Genomic DNA, 21,335 nt, shown 5'->3' on the forward strand with positions numbered 1-21,335 from the left:
AAAGCATCTAGTTTAGTTTCAATTTTCTGATTGGAAAAACTAAAATTTATTCTGTTCAAAGCTTCACACTATTATCGTATACTCGTCTACTCTGACAATATTATTATCCTTAATGGAAACACTCTTCCCATTCAGACAAAATGTCAGCGTTGCCTATCGACTTCCTCCAGTATCAAGGTAAGTAATATTCGCTAGTTTTGCTTAGCGATCAAATGTCATTACAATTACTACAGTCTCGTATATCGAAAGGATGTGAGTGATGAGTACAATTAGAGCACTGAATGAAACGTGAAAAATATGTTAATACTTCGCACTTAGGAAGTCGTTATTGCTAGTGCAAGTAGGACTCCTATGGGCAGCTTTCGTAGTTTATTAGCATCTATACCTGCTACTAAACTCGGTTCTATCGCTATTGCCAATGCAATCAATCAGGCAGGTTAGTATCAAATTTTTTACTAGTATACACCTGTGGCTAATCCAAAAATATCAACGGTGTAGTTACGGTAATTTTTCAACGTATTTTCAATCAACTTAAATACTAGGCATCCTTAACGATGATGTCAAGGAAGTCTACATGGGTAATGTCTGTCAAGCTGGATTAGGACAAGCACCCGCAAGACAAGCTGCTCTAGGGGCAGGTTGGTATAGAACCTTTGCGATTTTCATTGAACTAATTCAGAAATTACTTGTCAATGACTAATCTCCACCTTCATGCACATATTAATAATGATAGACCAAAGTAGATAACGAATTTTTTACATTGTATTACGATTTTCGAAACCTAATTATCTATCGTTAACGCTTACCATCCTATTTCACTATGATAGGTCTTTCGGAATCTACCCCTTGCTGCACCATCAATAAGGTTTGCGCCTCAGGTATGAAATCAATCATGATGGCTACTCAAAATCTAGCTGTTGGAGATCAGGTAAGCAAAATACGCTAGTACTTGACTGTAATAATGAAATTGCTTCCTTACAAAACCTACAATAACTGACCGTAGTAGCAGTATGAATGCAAACCATTCCTCCCTATCTTAACAATAGGATGTCATGGTTGCGGGAGGCATGGAAAGTATGTCTCAGGTACCATTTCTGGTTGGCCGCGATGCTCCAAATTATGGCGGAGCTATGATGGTGGTATGGTGATATTTATTGTTGCATAACTTATCGCCACTATACAGTATTTCCATTATTAATAAATTATTTTTCGAAAGTATTTAAAGGTAAACGTATGTCGTTTTGTAGGATGCTGTAGTTCATGATGGCCTTATTGACGTTTACAACAAAATTCACATGGTAAATCATGATCCAAACAACAGCATTATTATAATTATTACGATATAAATTAACGCTAGGTTGCAAATAATATTATCTTAGGGTGTTTGTGCTGAAAATTCTGCTAGCAAATATGGTATAAGTCGTGAAGAACAAGACAATTACGCAATTGAATCTTACAAGCGAAGTGCTGCTGCCACAGAAGTACGTTATTACTAACCTCCTTGCCAACAATAAAGGATTCTACCCATTCATTGTATTGACCAATTACTTAAAATAAACTAATTACATTTACCGGAACTTTAGAGTGGGAAATTTGCATCAGAAATCACCCCAGTAGCTGTATCTAAACGTGGACGTCCGGATACTGTTGTATCAGAAGATGAAGAATTTCGTAAAGTTAACTTTGAAAAGTTCACATCCTTAAAAACCGTTTTCAAGAAGGAAAACGGTAAACTTAACCTAATTGCTACTGTTACTGTAACGCCTATAAAATACATATAAAGCCTAGAATTCTTAGTATGCAATACATCAGGATTTGTACTGAGTTCAATTAATTAAAATTATAGGAACCATCACCGCAGCGAATGCTAGCACCCTTAACGATGGTGCAGCTGCTCTCGTCCTAATGACCAGGGAAGCTGCAGACAGATTGAAAGTAAAGCCTCTTGCTCGTATACTTGGTAAGCTAAATATATACTTTACTTTCATAGCGATACCTTTCGTAACAATGTCTCTACTCTCGAAATAGAACAAAATTACAAATAATTCAATTCTTTATTTAATCATTTATAGGATACGCTGATGCAGCTCACGCTCCAATCGACTTCCCAACTGCCCCAGCACCAGCCATGGAACTCGTAAGGAAATCATTCTAGGTCAAAGTATCTCTAAGACTATTGACACTATTCATTACCTATAGGCAATGAGAAAGACCGGTACAACGAAGGATGATTTTGAAATGATCGAAATCAATGAAGCTTTCAGTGCTGTTGTATTAGCCAACATAAAAGTAACCCACTTTCCTTATGATCTTATTACTTAAATATTAAACATCTTTAATATTTTATAATTCGTAAATTAGTTATTAGGTTTGGACCCCTCCAAGGTAAACATTGACGGAGGCGCGGTTTCCTTAGGCCACCCAATTGGGTAGGTTTATGCCATACGAGTATTTTGCACTTAGTAGGAGTAGTATGTGACATTAAAATCAATGATGATATTATTAATATGCAATATCAATTTGTTTCATTCAACTTGTAGGATGTCTGGTGCTAGAATCGTTGGTCACCTTGCTCATCGATTGACGCCTGGAAGTAAGGGTATGGCCTCAATCTGCAACGGTGGTGGTGGTGCTTCCGCTATTATTATTGAACGTTTATAATTTTTAATTAAAAAATAACATTTTATGAGTGATGATGCCAAATTATACTATTCTCAACTTTCTTGCTCGTAAGTTACTTTTATTAGTTGATAATTTACGATATATGCGGCAGTACTGTTGTTAATGAATTGCAGATTTGTCTGAATAAAATTGTTTAAGCAATCGCTTGTGAAATTCGTCATGGAATATATTAATTGGGTATACTACGAAACCCACGCAAGGATTTCAAAGATAAATGCATTCTATACGAGTTATTCGAATTATTTACGTAAAACTCAAATGATTGCTTGAGAAGAAGGGCTATAGCAAAAATCCATTCTGACTAAGGAAATTAATAATTCGTTATGCCTAGCCAGCGTTGAGCAACATACCGTTATGTGATTGATTTCGGTTCCTGTCATATATAACATGTATAATATGTAACCATACTTAAACACTACGCGTGTAAATCTATAAAAATTCTAGCTTAAAACTATAACCTTTTTGACCCTTCTCCGTATCCTTCGAGTATATTATAGTTAGGTAGTTCTGATGATAACATTTTGTGGACAAATCTTAAATATTTATACGCAACCTCATTTATTCACGCTACGCTTTAAACTAAGTCTAAATTAAAGTAATTAGAAGCCAATAGGCCTAAATACGCCCAGTAAAATAGATCACCTGATCACTTTTTTACAGGATACAAATTCACACGAGAGAAGATTAAAATTTTTATGTTCTGAGGTTTGAGCTTGCAGAATGAAACTCAGAATCGTCATATTAATTAACGCTGTTACTAATTTTCAAGCCCAATAGGTTAATTCAAACATGTATTTTTCACTCGTTATATTGCAAATTGAGTATCATCTGACATAAGCTTAAGATATCTACATCTACATCAGGAAAATGCTAGCTTATCATTATTTCTCTACTTGAAATAATAATTACAGTGATTCTGTCTGATAATGTAGTAAATAAGATGCCACATTTTACAATCAATATTGCTATCATTATCATATCATAATGATTTTTGTTTACAGTTAATGCAGCTAAGGTGTTTGAAAAAAACACTTTACATTAAATGTTAAAACTTATAAATATAACAATGTAGTTGACAATAATCATGACATTTAAACGCAATTACGATAGGAAAGAGCAAACGACCTGAAAATTTTAATGGAAATGATGAAGTTGCCTTCATAAGTCTACCTCCTACTACAAATATATAGTTTATCATCAATATAATTATTAATAATTCATACCGATATACTCGACAGTAGTATCTGTAGTTCAAGTATTTAAATCAAAGTAAGTAAGTAATCTACTTTTAAATGCTACTTCGTATTTAGTAATTACTTATATAGCACGTTCTATCTGTCATATGAACAAGTTAGAATATCAATAAGAAAGTTGATTTGCATAAGGCAATTTTTATGCTCATTAATCAAAAATTCCCGGATATTGTGCTCTATGTCAGCCAATTTTCAAGCCTTATGTTTTTAGCACCTATCATTAAAACTATTTCAGAAACAAACGTGATATGGTACAACTAAAGTGAGTAATGCTCAATTATTACAGCTATTCTGAAACAGTTCTTTAAAATTCAGCTATTAAAAAATTACAGCAGAGTACATTAATGTAAATTGGTATTGATTAGTAACCCAAGCATCAACGCCTGTCTTATTAATTATATTATAGGATAAATTCAACAATGTTGAAGACGATAGAAGCTATCTATCTTTTGTTGCTTCTTTCGACCATTTTCGCTTATATGCTTACCAACAATTCAATCTAGAATTGAATAAACTTGTGAGAGCAACATATTAAACGAAAAATATTTTCCCATTCATTGACTGTTTTCCGTGAAGCAATCCAAAATGAGACAACAATACCGCGTAATAGTTGAGCTAATAATTTAACAGCAAGCACTGAGATATGAACGTCAGAATGTATATTTTGCCTTTTCTCACATGGAAATTGGTTAAATCGTGATTGATTTCTATGCAAAGGTTGCCAATAAGGTCCTTGAGTGTACTCATAGCAATAGCAGCCTATTATGATAGATGCTAATAGCCAATAAAAGATAAAGAACGTTAAAACACGGCCACGAAAGCGACTTAATTTTACCATTGAGGCTTTCGCTGCGGTGTTTTGTGCTAATTGAGCTTTTATTTTTCTAGTGCTGACATAAAACACTATCATAAATACGGAGGCAAGTAATAAGCAAAGAGAATGAGGTAAAATGACAAAGCCAATCAAGTAGAACCCTTTCTGTGTGGCTAGATGGCTACTAATATAGCATAATCCAGTTAGTTCATCGGCACTAACTTTTTTCCAAAGAATTATGACGGCAACCGGCACTGCAGGTATAATCCAGCTTAATGTATGGTAATAGACAGCATAGCCAGTTATTATTTCAGAACACCATTTTTTCTTGGCTGATAAGTACCATAATAACGTTAAGACTACTAACCAAATTGAAGCGACTAAGTCGAAATAGTATAACATAATAAATATAACTGTGCAAGGCACATGGCTAACTGATTCGACGATTAAAAAATGATTCTTAGTAGAGTTAATAGGGGTACCAGGATAGCTACACTTCAGCGGATCTGAGTTAAGGTAATCTGGACAGAAAAATTGACAAAGCGTATCGTTGATAGGATTACGAATCGATGAATTTGTCATTTTAGTAAGAATTCTATTGCTAGAGTCGAGTTTTCCACACGCTACCGTTTCATAGCGTAAGAATACACGTAAAAGATGGACTAAAGCATAGATATTGTAACATATTGACATAAATATGAGGATTCGTTCTGGATATTGAAAACGTTGTGGTCGAATAGCAGCGGTTAAAATTGCTATCAACGTAAAGGAGAACGTTAACGCCGATAACAGAGCCATATAAGTATTCATCCTTTTCTTTTCTTTACTAGTAAATAATCCCTCACCACAACAGCGTAATCGGCAAGTCTGACTTTTACTATCGTAGCTATAATGCTTACATCGATCGCAAATTTCACGACTTGCTTCATGCACTATATCCGTAGAAGATTTTGTCGATAACGTAACAGCATTGTGGACGGTGTTTGTAGAAATTGGCTTGCTATCCGTTGTAATAGGAGGCGGAAAGCAAATGTATCCTTTCTTATTCTGGAGATACAGAGAGCAATTGAAACGAGGATTTCGAGGTAAAGAATTCCATATATCACAATCGCTTTTAGCTTTAATACATAACTCGCGACAAGGTTTAACTTCATAATTTTGGTAGCCATAGTGTTGATAACATAGCGGTAGGTAAGACAGGCAAAGAAAAGCTCGAGCAAGTCGACATCGATTTTCATTTTGATGTATGATATGATGAGCGATTTGGAAAATTTCGTCACTTAGTTGATTTTGAGTTATATTATCGGGTAAAGTAGTTAAATTATAATAGTTTAAGTCTTGGCAAAATTTAACTTGAACCTTTTGACATTTAACTTCGCCATAACATAATGACCACAACAAGACTACACTGATCGTAAATAGGATCTTTAGGATCTTAATTTGAGCAGACATGACGGGTTAATAATTTGCCATGAAAACATAAACAGTCATGATATAACTTACGAGGAAATTGCTAGATCCGGCTAAACTAGAATTTCCATTTCAAGAATAGACTATTTTATCAACTTCTTATAGTCTGCTTCTGGTTAATAACTCTATCTACACTTAAATTTTTCTCACTTTACTTGACTGATATCATTTACAAGAAAGACTATAACAAGATAATGCTTAATTAATTATTGAACCTATTCTACAATTTTAGAGACACAATAGCTATCTTCCCCAAATCAGTCTTTTTCGTCTAAAATAAAAGTCTAGTGTCTTAAAAATTAAATTAAATAGATTACAAAGGATTCAGTCAAATCAAATTTATGCGGTAGACTTTTTAATGTCTACCAAATATAACAAAATGTTATTTGTATCCTGCATTAGCAGACAGTCTATAGCAATTTAAAGATATAGGAAGATAATTTTAAGATATTCAACGATAGCGGTGACTCAGAATTTTCTTTAACTAGCACAAGGAACTTATAAAATGTTTTTTTAATTACGCACCTCTTCAAAAATTGTCGACCTAAGCGAAGGCATAAGGTCATTTATACCCATAACTAACATTCTTCACCCTGCTGTGATTTTCAAACCAAATAAGATAAGGAGTTTATTTTATCAAAGATCTAAAACTACAATGCAAATACCGCTATCCAACTATAGCAACGATAGGAATTTTGATTGAAGGAATCACAGTTTACGAAGCAGTATGTGTAAGTGTTAGTAATGCAGCTGAATTATGGAATTTGATTGTTACTGTATGGATTCAATTTGAATAAATTGTAGGTATAAATAAGTGCTATTATTTATTTAACGTCAACTGCCCTAACTCTATAATTTGGTAATATGGTAAGAAATTGAGTAGAATATAAAATAGTTTTATAATTTATTTTACTTGAATATCTCCTTGCTACGCTTTCCTTGATCTTGAATGTATATTAGAAAGATTTCAGAGCATCACAAGTACCGACAATGATATTGCTACCTGATATAAATGAATACGACTTTCTTCTGCAGTTCGCCGTCTAGCCCCCTGCAGGTAATTATATTATTTTCGCCACTAGTATTTCCAATCTGTATATATAGTCAGCATTGTATTTTACTAGCCACCATAATTATTCTACTTGTATAGTGATTCTGTAAAGTACTTTTGATCACCTGAGGAGATATCAATGAGAATGAGGGTAACTGTCTGCCTTTTCTTTATAGATTGTAAAAGTAGTTAGCGTTGTATGAGCTACGACTTAAAATTGAATAAATAATTTAATCCTTATGTCATGGAAACTTAGTATAAGTGTTAGACGCTTCTATGAATCATGCCTGATTGTAACGGAGTATCCAAGTAAGAATGCAAAGTATAGATTTTCTACTTTAATACACATATCAGAGCCCGTTTTTATTATACTGTATACTACTCCATGGCTTTTAAAATAATGGTAATTTATGCATTATCCAATTTTATCTCTTTAATCAGATTTGCTGTTACCATTTTGGACTCTATACTTACACACTAACAACTGCGACAGAACCAATTCGGAAAGTAAGAGATTGTCTTGATTAAGTTCGTAATTGATTTATTTTGTCTTACTGATATTTTAGATTTGCTCAATCTTATTTTACTACTCTAGAATTGAAGGCTGCTACCATTAACTTCGTTGGTATAAGTATAAGATAAAAAGTAAACCTAAGTTATAAATCCTGTTCGTCATGTTTTATGGCTTCGGGATAATATTTTCTATGTTGTCCGATTCTATCTTATTAATTATGACTTATACATATCATTGTTACTATTAAATCCATAAGAATACGTAAAAGCTGAGACTAATCGTAAACCTAATTCAGTAATTCTAGAGTAATATTCTTTCAGGCCGTATTCCAGTAGTCAAGTTTACGATTGCTTCTGTTGATCTCACGGCCATATCTCAAGACTTTCCATTATTACTTTAAATCCATAGCCATATGAAATAAGTTGAGACTGAATTTACGATACTTAATTGTGATCGCAATTCATCACTTACTATAATTTCTTGAATGATATTCTATGAATTTACTTGGTAGTATTTTAATGGACCAATTCTTCGGAACGTCATTTCTAAGCTGGAGTATAATTGTGGATGCGAAAATAAGTAAGCTAAGATTAGGATTCAATTGTGCAATCACTGGCGCAATCAATCAAGTACTGAGCGTATAGTCGTTTAATGAAACACTCTATAAAGACACTATTAGTATTATATGGTAAGAATGCATCAAGTTGTCTGATATGGATGTGATATTTCAAGAGCAAAAATTTAATTTATCAAATAGTGTTATGGTGCACCTCCAAACTTGATATGGAACCCTAATTTATCTTGTAGATTTGCCATTATTGGCTAACAAATCAATATAAATACTATGCAAAGAAAATTCCTGAATTTCAACGCACACAGCCGGCCAGGGCAGTGACTATTACTGAAAAATTTCTTTTCACGGATGCAGAATATCACTACGGGTGGGAGTAAACATCAAAGAATAATCAGGAAATGTTCTGTTTCCTCAAGTCATTTACTCTTAGTAGGGTAACAGAACATTCATCCAATTTAATTAGTGCAATTAATATAGGCATATCTCACTACTGATACTGATTCTTGTCTTGACTTTCCAAAGCACTTTAACATAATGATACTGTCATATATAGTATTTCCATCACCTGTCGTCCATGGTAACAAACTTACAAGACAGCTCTCTTCATCGTAAATGCTAGCCATACCAGCATGATTTTATAATTATATTTTTCAAACTTTGTGCATTTTGGTCCGGTCTATTGTATATTCCTTGTAGGATTGTCAAATTCTAAGGATTGACAGTAAGAAAACATTTGGCCAATGGAACCAATTTCCCTGTATACTAGTCAGCAACTTTCTTGAAACACGTGTTTTTGATCGTCAATCTGAAGAGATACTATATTCAATATTTGCTTTTTGAGCTCTAGGCACATCTATCAATTTATTTACGAGTATGAATTTATCTTTCTCCAAATTAATTTAGTGATATTGAAGAAACTACTTAATCGAAAATGGCGAACAGTCAATGCGTACATTTTCTTTTCAGATTTTTTAATTAAAATAAGACCAACATTATCCCTATACGCTATATCATGTGCTCTATCTCTAGGTACAGTAGATGAAAGTTTATGATGGCATAAAGTGATATAATTTGAAAGTTGCTTCTTTCTTATCCTTCAATATCTAAAATGCAAATTGTAGTGATGCACCCATATTTGATTATACAGATAGCCATATTTAATAATACTGTTTCTGCATCTTAGAATCCTTACAACTACTGTAAGCCACGCTTCTATTATATAACGAAGGAAGGATTATCGTGAAGCTAATATTAGATGATTGCTAACTAGTATATTAGAAATTGTTGATGACTAATAGTAGCCAGTCGATTAATTATGGTACAAGATTTATGTAGCTAGAAGCTCTGTAGTTGTTAAGATGCCCTTCACAGAAAGGGATTAGACGTTAATAGAAGAGTAGTATCATCTTAAGTAGAATGATTTCGATTATAGAAAATATTGATGTACTATTAGAGAAAAGTATTTTGTTTAATGACTGATGCCAGATTGTAGATTAATCAAGTTGTCATCAATGGATTTAACTTAATGTATATAAGAACTGCAGAGATGAGCTCAAGAAGAGCAAAAGACTTCACTTCGCTTTGAGCTCGGAATATTTTCGATTTTAGACTAGATTCTTGTAGTAATTAATTATTGCTCTACTATTCCTAAAACCTTGTAATAAAAGCCTTTTAGAAAATAAAATTTGACTTCAATAGTTATTGTGAGACGCATTTATTACACACATACTTGCACTAAAAATTGCATTTGTACATCGTGGAATTTGGAAAACAGTCTATTAAAAGTAGGACTTACAATGCTGCAATAGTCTAGTTGCATTTGGATAATCACTATCCAAAAATAGGCGCAAGACTAAATGATGAGGTTAAAGGACACGATCGTTGACATAATTTGGCTTCACTGTACTAGATGTACTAGCCTTTATGTATACCACGCTGTAAACAATCGTATGAGCAATTCATAGCAGCTAGGTCAGTTTTACATAGTATGGCTTACGTTGTTTTCAAAAAACCCTATTTATTAAAGGAGGTTAAAACACTTAGAAAGCAAAATTGGACAGGGTAATAATTCAAAACACATGTAATAAAGCTTTCATTTTAGTACGAGCAAATAGAGTACACATCATTTTCATAAGATTGTTAAGCTGTTTAAAAGTAGTATAGACTGCACTATCAGAAGGACATTTATTGGTATATCAATGCCGCTTAAGTTAAGGATGAAATAATGTTCCTGTTAAAGTTGGACAAATACAGAAATGGCAAATTTATATCAAACTACTCGTTCAATATCAACAACAATGTAAAATGCTACTTGACACGGTAGAGTGGGCTACTATAGGGTAATAGTTAATTTACGAAGCTGCTGAAATAGAATAATTTTATGTATTTCTGCAGCCTATATGATGACATGATTCTGGAGATATAATATATATAATAGAACACTTATCATATCTGCATTGCGTATGGTATTATAAGTTTAGAAGTAATTTGAAAAGACGTATTGCACACATCGAATAGTACAGTAAAGCGATCACCAAAATTATGAATTCTAAATTCTTGCTATTATCGCAAAATTTTGCTTGAACATGCTCAAATTACGTATAAATAGCTATCTAATGCCATGTTAAATAGCTTATTAGTGTAATTATGAATTCAAGAACAAAAATTGGAAGATTTGCAGTATAAAATCATACTGAATAGCTATCGTTGTTGGACGATGGCATGCAGTAGAGCGTGTAATGTGTTGATTAATATGATAGCCAAGGATCTACGAGAATGGAGTACACAATAATTGGATCCGTATTTGGAGAAAATAATTTAATTTCACTTTAAAGAGGTACTGGCACAGAACGAAGACAGTGCATGTTCTTTAGCTGCAGGCTAGAATAATTATCTAATTAGCTTTACAAAGTAGGCTGATAGACAGTATAATATCCTTTCTATACTGTATAAGAAGAGTGATTGAATTGGTGTTTGGAGAAAATAGTCTAACTTTTATTTTAAAAGATACTGACAAGGAAGAGAGATAGTACATGTTATAATTTTATTTTCTATAGCTCCATGGCCGAATAATTCGCTTCACCAAGTCGACAGGCTGTCCGTAGAACATAGTACAGTTTACTACTGTACTGTATACTAGTCCATTTGCTGCACTGTCGTCCACTGAAATGCAATCCTGTACTGTAGTGTATTGGGTCTCTTCTAGCTCTAATTCCATATGACTGTTATTGCAGTAAAAGCCTCAAGGACAAGCGAGAAAAACACAGAAATTCTCTTTTTGGACTGCCGTCCAGACGTGCGTCTGTCAGAAGACACGCTAGCACGCCTTTATTTGTACAGTATATTGACAAACTTGTTTACTGAGCTGACAATGCCAATGATTGCTATCTTATCATGATACACCTGACGGTACAACAATAGACGGAGAACGTTGCTCGAGTACGACTGACCGTGTACGACTGACCGTGTACGACTGACCGTGTACGACTGACCGTGTACGACTGACCGTGTACGACTGACCGTGACGACTGACCTGTTGGCTTTTTGTTTCCAAGTGGATGACACAACGTTGAAGTCAGTGGTTGAAAAGTGGCAGCGGGCGCCATTGAAGAGCATCTTGTGCAACATTGATCAAACATTAACCCAGTGGAAACTTTCTGCTTGTTGAATCCATTCAACATTGCCTAACTTGTTCTCCGACTGGATTACGGTAAGTGGATCAATAGAGTAGAATGGAATAGTATTTCTCTTCATGGATTAATGGCCTGCAGAGAGCTATTGTTTCGTCTTTCATCCAATTTCAACGCGATCGTCGTTTGTCAGCCATTCTGTTGTTGGTAAGACAGTTGTAGCAGGATGTGGCCATGACTCTAACAAATAGAGCATGAAAACACCAGACGCAGGATAATCTGATGGTCGATACTGGACGCAATGATTACTGTACGTCGAGGAAGAGTTTCCTTCTTCCTACAGTAGACAGTCAGTCAACCCGACAACTATCTCACTTTTAAGAAATCATATTCCAAAAAAATGCATGATAGTCTACGAGTTGAGACAGTCATTCCTATCTTCATTCTTTCCTACATTTCTCTGCAGAATCAGGTAGAATCTACAGTAGTACAGTATAGAAATTGACGATGTCGAGAAAGATTCACTATAGGTATATACTGTATGGCACGGTCGTGCAATTTTCACGTCCATTTATTTATTAATTAATTAACTGAGCTATTCTATACAGTACAGTACATACAATATGTACATATAGAATAGCTCAGTTAATTAATAAAATAAATGGACGTGAAAATTCCACCATAGGATTACAACATGATGGCAATATTATGCTACTGTCTTGCCAGTTCTAATTTTTACAATGATGTATGTTACTTCACATGTTTCTATCCACTAAATGTACAGCCTGAATCAGCTTCTCTATTTCTATACTGATCTGCGTATGGACCTGACTGTCAATTGACCATGGATTGATATCAATATCCAATCAAGTAAATGAGTCATCCACTACCTTAACATAAATGCAAGGATAGAATGGGCGATCTACTTCCTTTGACAGACGTACAGTAATGGTACTCGTGTTGACAGTGTGTCCGATATCACTTTTCCTTGCTACACTACAAACAATTGCTTCAATTCAAATTCAAAGTTAGCTATTATCGTCATGTCCGTACTCGAGCAATTCGATATTGCTATACAGTCTACACTAGTATTAGGTATATAAAAAGCAAGAATAATTGTATGCTAGTATACTCGTATATACAGTACAGTACATACTGTAGAGCAAATCAATAAAATTGATATATAGTATTTTCATCGCCATTGTGACTGTTGTAATGGCAATTGCCTCGTTTAATCAGACTAATTACATTCAAAACTGTTTATCATAATAGACGATGCTTATCAGTGGCTCTTATTGTATCAGTGATTTGCTTTTCTTACCAACTAAATCGACATGCAATCGCCTATTACTGTATATTCACAACCAAAATCATTTACTACATATGCTTACACCTGAACAATGCTAACTTAACGAATAGCTTTACATTGAAAGTCACTATCATAGTTAATAAGACATTTGAGTATGTTTTAATGAAACGTATATTTGTTATCCTACCCTTTGCAAACGCTTTATTCCCTCTGAATAATGCAGAATTTGGCTATCTACTATAAATTTACAAATTGACACCTAACACATTGCTACTGGAAATGTAGCAATTGATGATAGACGTATAGCCTAGCGTTGTGCACAACACTTCTAGAATTAGTCCCAATCAACAACGTATTGCTGGCAAAATTTGTATCAATAATGATAATCAATTCGCGATAATATGTTTATAAAATATTGCTACAGTGCCATCAACATATTAGCACTCATTTTAGAGTAATGCAGTACATATACAGTACAGTATCAGCATATCGGCAAACTACCATTAACATATTAAGGTATAGCTTCGTAATTAAAACTGAACATTGCAACGTTGACATAATACCCGTACATATGCATACTCATGCAGTACTGTATGCATTGTACCCCTATGTCTCTAGTTTCTTGACATTTGATATGCACACAACTGTAGATATACAGTACAGTAGCTTACATTTTACCTAGATATTGAATTACTCTTTCGTACATATGGGAATTATTTGCAGCTAAACGCCTCCACTGAAAGTAACCTGTGATAATAATACTCCTATGTATATGGTACAGTATCCAGTTCTATAGCCTATACCCTTACTCTTTCGCGCATAGGAAGATTTTTGAACAACAGTTAGACACCTAGATGAGGATTGTATTCAGTTATAATCGAATAGCTGAATAGTCTACACTAGTGTACATTAATAATAGAATCTATTTTTGGAGCTTTTTGGGACTCACGATACCGATGCTCAACTGAGTTTTACAAATTTATACCTGTGATACTTGATGACGGGCTGATAAATAAATGAGAAAGTTATCTCTGACCTGAAAGGTCTTGACATGCTTATCTGTTGAATATCTTTTTCCAATGTAATTACGGCTCAATCAATTATTCTACCATTATCACAAGTAATTAGTTGTGATTAATTATTGTATTTAGTATTAGAGCCAGGAGCGTCCAATAGTACCCTCACTATTGTACAAAGTTTATGACATACTGTATTATACCACCTAGAATCAGTTCGGTCACAATGAAATCAGATATAAACAGGTCACTTTTTCGATTCATGTGCGACTAGGAAATCATTTGTAACTCTATTGGTAGTAACATTAGTTGCATAATAACCAGGTAGTGATGTACCCACCGATATTGGCAATTTTAATATCTTTAATCATTTATTTAAAACTGATGATCTATAACATTAGCATCTTTTCATATTTTACAGGGAGTAATACAAGAAATAACCACTTAAAGCTTTAACCTTAATAATACCACCAGATGCATTCTACATTCGTATTTCTATTACTATCGACTGCAGTACTAGTTACTACTGCTGATTATTCTTTAACTATCCTGCACACTAATGACGTGCACGCTCGATTCGTTGAAGCAAACAGATTTGGTGGGAGTTGCAGCAGCTCAGATGCACAGAGTGGAAAATGTTTTGGTGGTGTTGCAAGACGTGCAACTATGATCAATCAAATTAAAAGTCAAAGATCAAACGTCTTGCTATTAGACGGTGGGGATCAATTTCAAGGCACATTATGGTTTTATGTCTACAAAGGATCTGCTGCAAGTTATTTTATGAATAAGCTTGGATACTCAGCTATGGTAAGACTGATGATTCAACTTTTTTAATTTAAAACAGCTGCAAAGTATTCCAGAATTGATATAAGAATACCAAATCGCCTCTGCATACGGATACTCGAATATATCCATATTAATTGTAGTGGCTCTATGATACAGGCCGTGAATTGTTTTTCTACAATCTTTCTAGAAGGTCAATCCCTTCCTTTTAGCGCTAAATTGCATTATGTAATCAGTATTAAGATGCACATAAAACTACCTTTCTCCTCTAGGCACTTGGAAATCATGAATTCGATAATGGCGTGCCTGGTTTAATACCTTTCTTAGAAAATGTAACCTTTCCGGTTCTATGTGCTAACGTTGATGGCAGTAAAGTCCCTCAGTTCAGCTCCAAAGTCAATAAATCGACTATTTTCAACGTAAATGGTCAAAATATTGGTGTTATCGGGTATATCACATCTGAAACACCGGATGTTTCCAACCCTGGCACCGATTTAGTTTTTAGCGATGAAGTTAAAGCAGTTCAAGCGGAAGCTACTAGATTGACTAACATGGGAATTAAAATTATTATTGCTGTGGGACATGCTGGTAGGTCCTCAGTAGAAACCTTTTGTGATTCACTTTACACTGTAGCATAACAAAATATCTACCAATATACGAGTATACGCATACATACAACTAAAAAGATAATGTCAAATATCGTAATATCATATGCAGAGGTGATCATGCTTCAACGCTGACTAAAATCTTCTCTAGATATAATCAGAAACCGGTACTTTGACTTGAGATAATTTATATCGTTTGATTACAAAAAATTATACCAGGCTTCACAAAAGACAAAGAAATTGCAGATAAGGTCGTCGGTGTAGACATCGTGGTTGGTGGTCACACAAATACCTTTTTATACACCGGAACACCACCTTCAAATGAAATCCCACTGGACTCATATCCAACCGTTATCAATCCAAGTTATGACACAAATAGGAAGGTTTTGGTTGTACAAGATTTCTACTTCGGCAAATACCTCGGTGACTTACAAAGTAATGCACGATATTATGCTACAAATTATCGTAATAATATTAACATTGTATCATGCTTGATCGTTTCCTTTTAAATTGAATGTAGTACCCCTTCCATCATTATAACTTGTAATAAATTTCAATGTTAACATGATCAAGTATTCAGATAAAGAAATTGTAGAATCACATCATTCTCCAATATAATTTTTATTTACATGTTCATAGCTGTTTTCGATGACGACGGTGAGGTTAAATCCTTTGGGGGTAACCCAATTTTGCTAAATAGCTCAGTTGCTATGGACCCTACTATTAAAGGTTACGTCGATGAATTTAGTAAAGCCATCATAGCTCAAGGTAAACAAGAAATTGGCAAGGTAAGCAACCTGCTAGTGCGGCATATATAGAACTAGACTAACACTGTTGTACCTAGTCAAATCTCATATTTCAATACCACTTTATGATATTTTGATAAAATATATCGCTAACACCGTCGGTATTATATGGGGTCTGAAATTTCGTCAAAACGCGAACTTTATATACTAGACCTACGTATTTTTAGACGGCCAGAGAACAACTATTCGTCTCAGAGAATCCAATTTGGGCAATCTGTTTACTGATGCTATGGTTCATCAATACTTAAGAAACCCAAGCTCGACGGCGTGGAATGATGTTGGTATTGCGTTATGTAATGGCGGAGGTATTCGAAATCCCATTGACGTAACCAGACCACCAGGTACAAGAACTGTATAATCGTTTACTCAATATCATATGTATGTTAGGAGCACACCTCATGCATAGCAATCCTTTTCGATATCAGCCTATCTGCAAATAAAAAGTGACTTCTACGTAATAAAATTTCAGGTATTGTTACGATGGAGGATATTTTAACTGTTTTACCGTTCCGAAATACCGTCGATGTCATCGAACTGCAAGGAATATTTCTAAGACAAGCCTTAGAATTATCTGTTAGAGATTACAACCCTGTCGATGCTCATGGGCGATTCTTGCAAATGTCAGGTAGAGTGCATTATACATTTATGCTTTGCATGCAGTATGCATACCCGTATACAATATACTCATACGCTATAGTCGTAGAATGCACGCAAAGCTTAAAAAATTTTTTAATAGCTATTATATAAAAATAATCAGTTAAATATTATTGCCTGTAATCTTCGACTATTATAGGTGTACGGGTTGTTTATGATTTAAGTAAACCACCTCTAAGTCGGGTTACTAAAGCGGAAGTACGTTGTACAAACTGCACCGTACCTGTATTCGTTCCACTTGATGACAAAAAATTCTACAAGATGGTTATTTCTTCTTTTATGGCTAACGGTGGTGATGGCTATACCATGTTCCGCGATAACAGAACATCTTTAGTTTTAACTGGATTCTTGGATAGCGATGTTCTTGTTACTTATTTTAATAAACTATCTCCAATAAGTATTGGTATTGAAGGACGTATTCGATTTATGAACGAAACCGGTACATCAAATCCCCCAACTAACCAGCCCTGCATTAATTCTGCCTCTGTCGCTTATCTTATGAGTAACATGATAATTCTCTTAATCTCGATTATATCGCTGTTGATATTGTAGTCATGTAGGCAGCACTGACCGCATTTACTCTTTAATTTCCGTACGGTTATTTTAATATTATGCCATTAACAGAATAAAAAAGCTAATCGTTGGTAGTACTGCTTATTATGTTTGTTAACTTCAGAATCGTTTATTGATTTTTACAAGTATTCCTGCTTTATCGTTATATTAATAATTATAATCAGTAATCTTTTTAAATATATTGTCATCAATCTTGCGCGATAGAGCAATATCACCAATCATCATACTTGTATGGGTAAATACATATTATGCACCATTATAAGCAACAAGAAATTATACCGTTCTACATTCGCTACTTTTGTAGTTAAAATGTATAATTTATGCGATATGTATCTAGTCAGTTACCGTTATAGCGCAATTGTTTCTCATAACTTGAACTTCTAGCTACTGTTACTTGATGCCATAGTATAGATGCAATTGTGGTTTTAAAACTTTATACGCATCAATTCGCATTAGATTACGGTTCTTTACCATATTAGCTTAATGTACGGTTCAACTCACATGTAATTTCTCAAAGTTATTTTTTGCTGTTATTGTATGTATTCCTCAACGCACAAACTTATAAATAAATTGTAACTTAAAACAGTCAATATGGTAGTCAGTATATTAAAGAAGTGAGTATTCTTTATATAAAAAAGGGTACATGTTAGTAAAGGAAGGACGAGGAATAGTTAATTCAGTTTAAAAATATCGCGGTATAATGTCACCACTTATTTACTTAATGTTTCCCCTACAGTTTAATTTATAATTGCCATACAAAAAAAGAGAATAATTGAGGATGATCGGTTTAGAATCAGTAATGGACATATAATATTATTATTTGTCCGTTTATTATGCCAATAATTCCTTACATTTGTTTAAAAACTAAATTGAAGAAACACAGCATAAAATATTTATTTGCGGAAGCAGTATGAAATACTAATAAAAGTGGACGAAAATTACCAACATAGGCTGTTAAATTTGATTAAAACTATAGAAACTAAAAATCATCTGTTGAAGAGAAACATCACAAATTAGAATAAGGCATGCACGAAGCTACTATATCGTACTTATTTGATTTGTTAATTTACGCATCTACTGGAAGCCATATAAGAATCATAACCTGAAATCTGAATTAAATTGCCGAGAATACTGAATCATAAAGTATTAGATAAAATTGGCAAATTCCAGTAATGCATTATTTCTTATTGTTATATTTGCTCTCAAATTAGGCATTTGCATGTTGTCATTTACAATTAATTTGTGACAAGATCGACGAAAAATGAAGGTAATATGATTTGATGTCATTGATGTCTTTATTACTATTCAAAGCCAAAATTCTCCTTAGTTATTAGCTAGTAAATTGTTAAAGTTTTCATATCCTGCAGACATTTGATAGTGATTAATATTTATACTGTATGAATAATGACTGCAGATTTGAAAGATGCGTCATCTAAAGATTTATACATAGGGTTATATCATGAATAACATTAATATCTTTACTAGCGATAAGTATCGACATTATCATGATTATTTACGTGCATTAATAAGTAAGTAAATGATCAATTTAGTTACCTAGCTACAGAAAAATGGATGATAGTTTTTGATTAACTCGTACAACGCTAATGTAGCATATTTCATGTCTGTCTTCATTAAGTTATAATAGAAATCAAATGGTTTACCGTGCCAGTATAAAAAATAGACGATAATTCTAAGAGTTTAAAGCTATATAAAGGGTATGCTGTCTGTATCTGTTTTTACCATAAGATATCATGGATCTAAAAACGATTAATTAAGCTATTTAACGAGCGAAATCGATGATGATAATGTGAATTCAACGTCGAGATAGTATATTATTTTATGTCTGTTTTTACCATATATCATCATCGATCTAATACTACAATAGATTACAAGCATTGTTTAGCGTAAAGCATATATTCAAATTAAAATAATTAGTTGACCAGCATAATTTGGGAAATTAAGCATGTTTGATTTATAATAAAGAATAGGATGGCAATCTACCGATCTTTGAGCGAGTATAGCATACTGAAAATATTATATGTACCGTATTAGGCATGTAATATAATGTAGTACAAGGGCTATTAATGGTAATTCGTTACTTTTACAACACCATATTTTCGATAAACTTCGTAATTAAAATCAAGAGTATTATGCTGCTGAATTTGACGTAAATCTTAAAATTTCGATCTAATCATTAATTGTGGTAAGTAATACTTTGGATTAATCATGGCGATTATGATGGGCCTAATTAATAATATGTTTTAAATTTAAAATCGTAATTAATAACCCTGGTATTAAGATAATCTAGCTATGAATTTTCTTTTAATTTACAGTACATATAATTTGTGTTTATAAATTTAAAAAGCATAGACAGGTTATAGTATCTAAATATGTTGAAAATAAAACATTGTTAATGCTATTAAGCATGACATGTATTGCCATTTATACAATTACACTGTAGTATACCTCTTTATTTTACGGAGATTTTCTCATTACCTTTATAATTAATTACATCAGTGAGCGAAACGATGATGATTGATTGTGAATTACTTTTTCTCAATTTCTTGAAATAAATACGGTAACTATTAAGGCAAAAATCTTAATTTTATCTTTCAAGTACGATAGAACTCGTCTTATTACTTTTCATCAGCCAAGCTATGGTATTTTGCAAGTTAATAAGCTACATTAATTAAGATAAATAAAAAATTCAATATTAACACCTTGAACATTTTATCGCCCTCTAAGCCCTCTGATCCCACTAAAATTGGACGTAATCAACACTGTTTAGTATTTCCATACCTTAGGTAGAGAGAACTAAGATTTGAAAACCATGCTTGTACGTATTTGTCACTATTATTTCTTATACAATTCAATTTCTTTATCAATGCCTAAAATTTCTATGTCAGTATTTGCAATATTGATACGGTAGCCTTAAAATCAATCAAGATTGGTATTATTTGTATCAATAGTTGAAGCGGTATTCAATCAAATTTACTTTACCATCGTCTGATAATCTTGATATGATTCAATTACCTGATATGGTTAAGATCAATCATGATAAGTCTATAAACTTTAGCATATAATTTTAACCGTAAGGCTCTCGAATTTTTTATCAGAGGTCTTTTAGTTTTATCATTACGTAATAATACATTTTGATTTAACTGAGATCAATCAGAAACCGTAAAAAAATTTATGACGATGGTCGAATGATATTGATCAAAGTTTTTGATATTGCAATTAATAACTAGAAATGGTTATTAATTTGGGAGCTTCTATTTGGCAATAAAATACCAGTTTTCTATAAATAGCTATATCGATCAAAGAGAATATATTTATGTAGTAAGAACTAAGAAAATATCGTATTATAAATTTGTAACTCATCTCACAAGAGCCATTAATAAATTATTATTGCGGGATAACTGTGAATCTCATAGATTTTAGTTCAGAATACTCTTAATCTGAGACAGCAAATAATTTGTTAGCTAATTGGGTAAAGAAGCTGCTCGTACACAATTTAAGTAACACCATTTAGGGTAGTAAATTTTATCGAACCTCAACATCACTCAGGTATCTTATCATGTAAGTATGAACTGCCAGACATT

General features: G+C 33.3%; 3 protein-coding genes across 3 annotated transcripts; 2 read left to right on the forward strand and 1 right to left on the reverse strand.

Annotated features, from left to right (window-relative positions):
* Window positions 1-112: 112 nt before the first annotated feature.
* TRIADDRAFT_60963 (uncharacterized protein) lies at window positions 113-2,661 on the forward strand (the record flags this gene model as incomplete). The annotated part of the gene is made up of 14 exons (XM_002116891.1): window positions 113-177; window positions 234-252; window positions 319-436; window positions 543-638; window positions 828-928; window positions 1,047-1,139; window positions 1,248-1,298; window positions 1,380-1,481; window positions 1,584-1,728; window positions 1,847-1,960; window positions 2,073-2,137; window positions 2,200-2,289; window positions 2,362-2,429; window positions 2,541-2,661. 14 exons carry the CDS (start codon window positions 113-115, stop codon window positions 2,659-2,661), a joined length of 1,248 nt encoding a protein of 415 aa, XP_002116927.1.
* A 1,773-nt stretch (window positions 2,662-4,434) lies between these two features.
* Window positions 4,435-5,658, reverse strand: TRIADDRAFT_31674 (uncharacterized protein; the record flags this gene model as incomplete). Its single annotated transcript, XM_002116954.1, has 2 exons — window positions 4,435-5,183; window positions 5,313-5,658. Coding segments are annotated over 2 exons (1,095 nt in total), but the record flags the coding sequence as incomplete, so codon positions are not given.
* A 9,128-nt stretch (window positions 5,659-14,786) lies between these two features.
* On the forward strand, window positions 14,787-17,712 carry TRIADDRAFT_31844 (uncharacterized protein; the record flags this gene model as incomplete). The annotated part of the gene is made up of 7 exons (XM_002116892.1): window positions 14,787-15,119; window positions 15,368-15,683; window positions 15,920-16,135; window positions 16,340-16,488; window positions 16,658-16,847; window positions 16,976-17,131; window positions 17,300-17,712. The coding sequence occupies 7 exons, from the start codon at window positions 14,787-14,789 to the stop codon at window positions 17,710-17,712; spliced, it is 1,773 nt and encodes a 590-aa protein (XP_002116928.1).
* Window positions 17,713-21,335: the final 3,623 nt, after the last annotated feature.

The sequence above is a fragment of the Trichoplax adhaerens genome, genomic scaffold (assembly GCF_000150275.1).
Source record: "Trichoplax adhaerens TRIADscaffold_19 genomic scaffold, whole genome shotgun sequence".
Classification (NCBI taxonomy): Eukaryota; Metazoa; Placozoa; class Uniplacotomia; order Trichoplacea; family Trichoplacidae; genus Trichoplax; species Trichoplax adhaerens.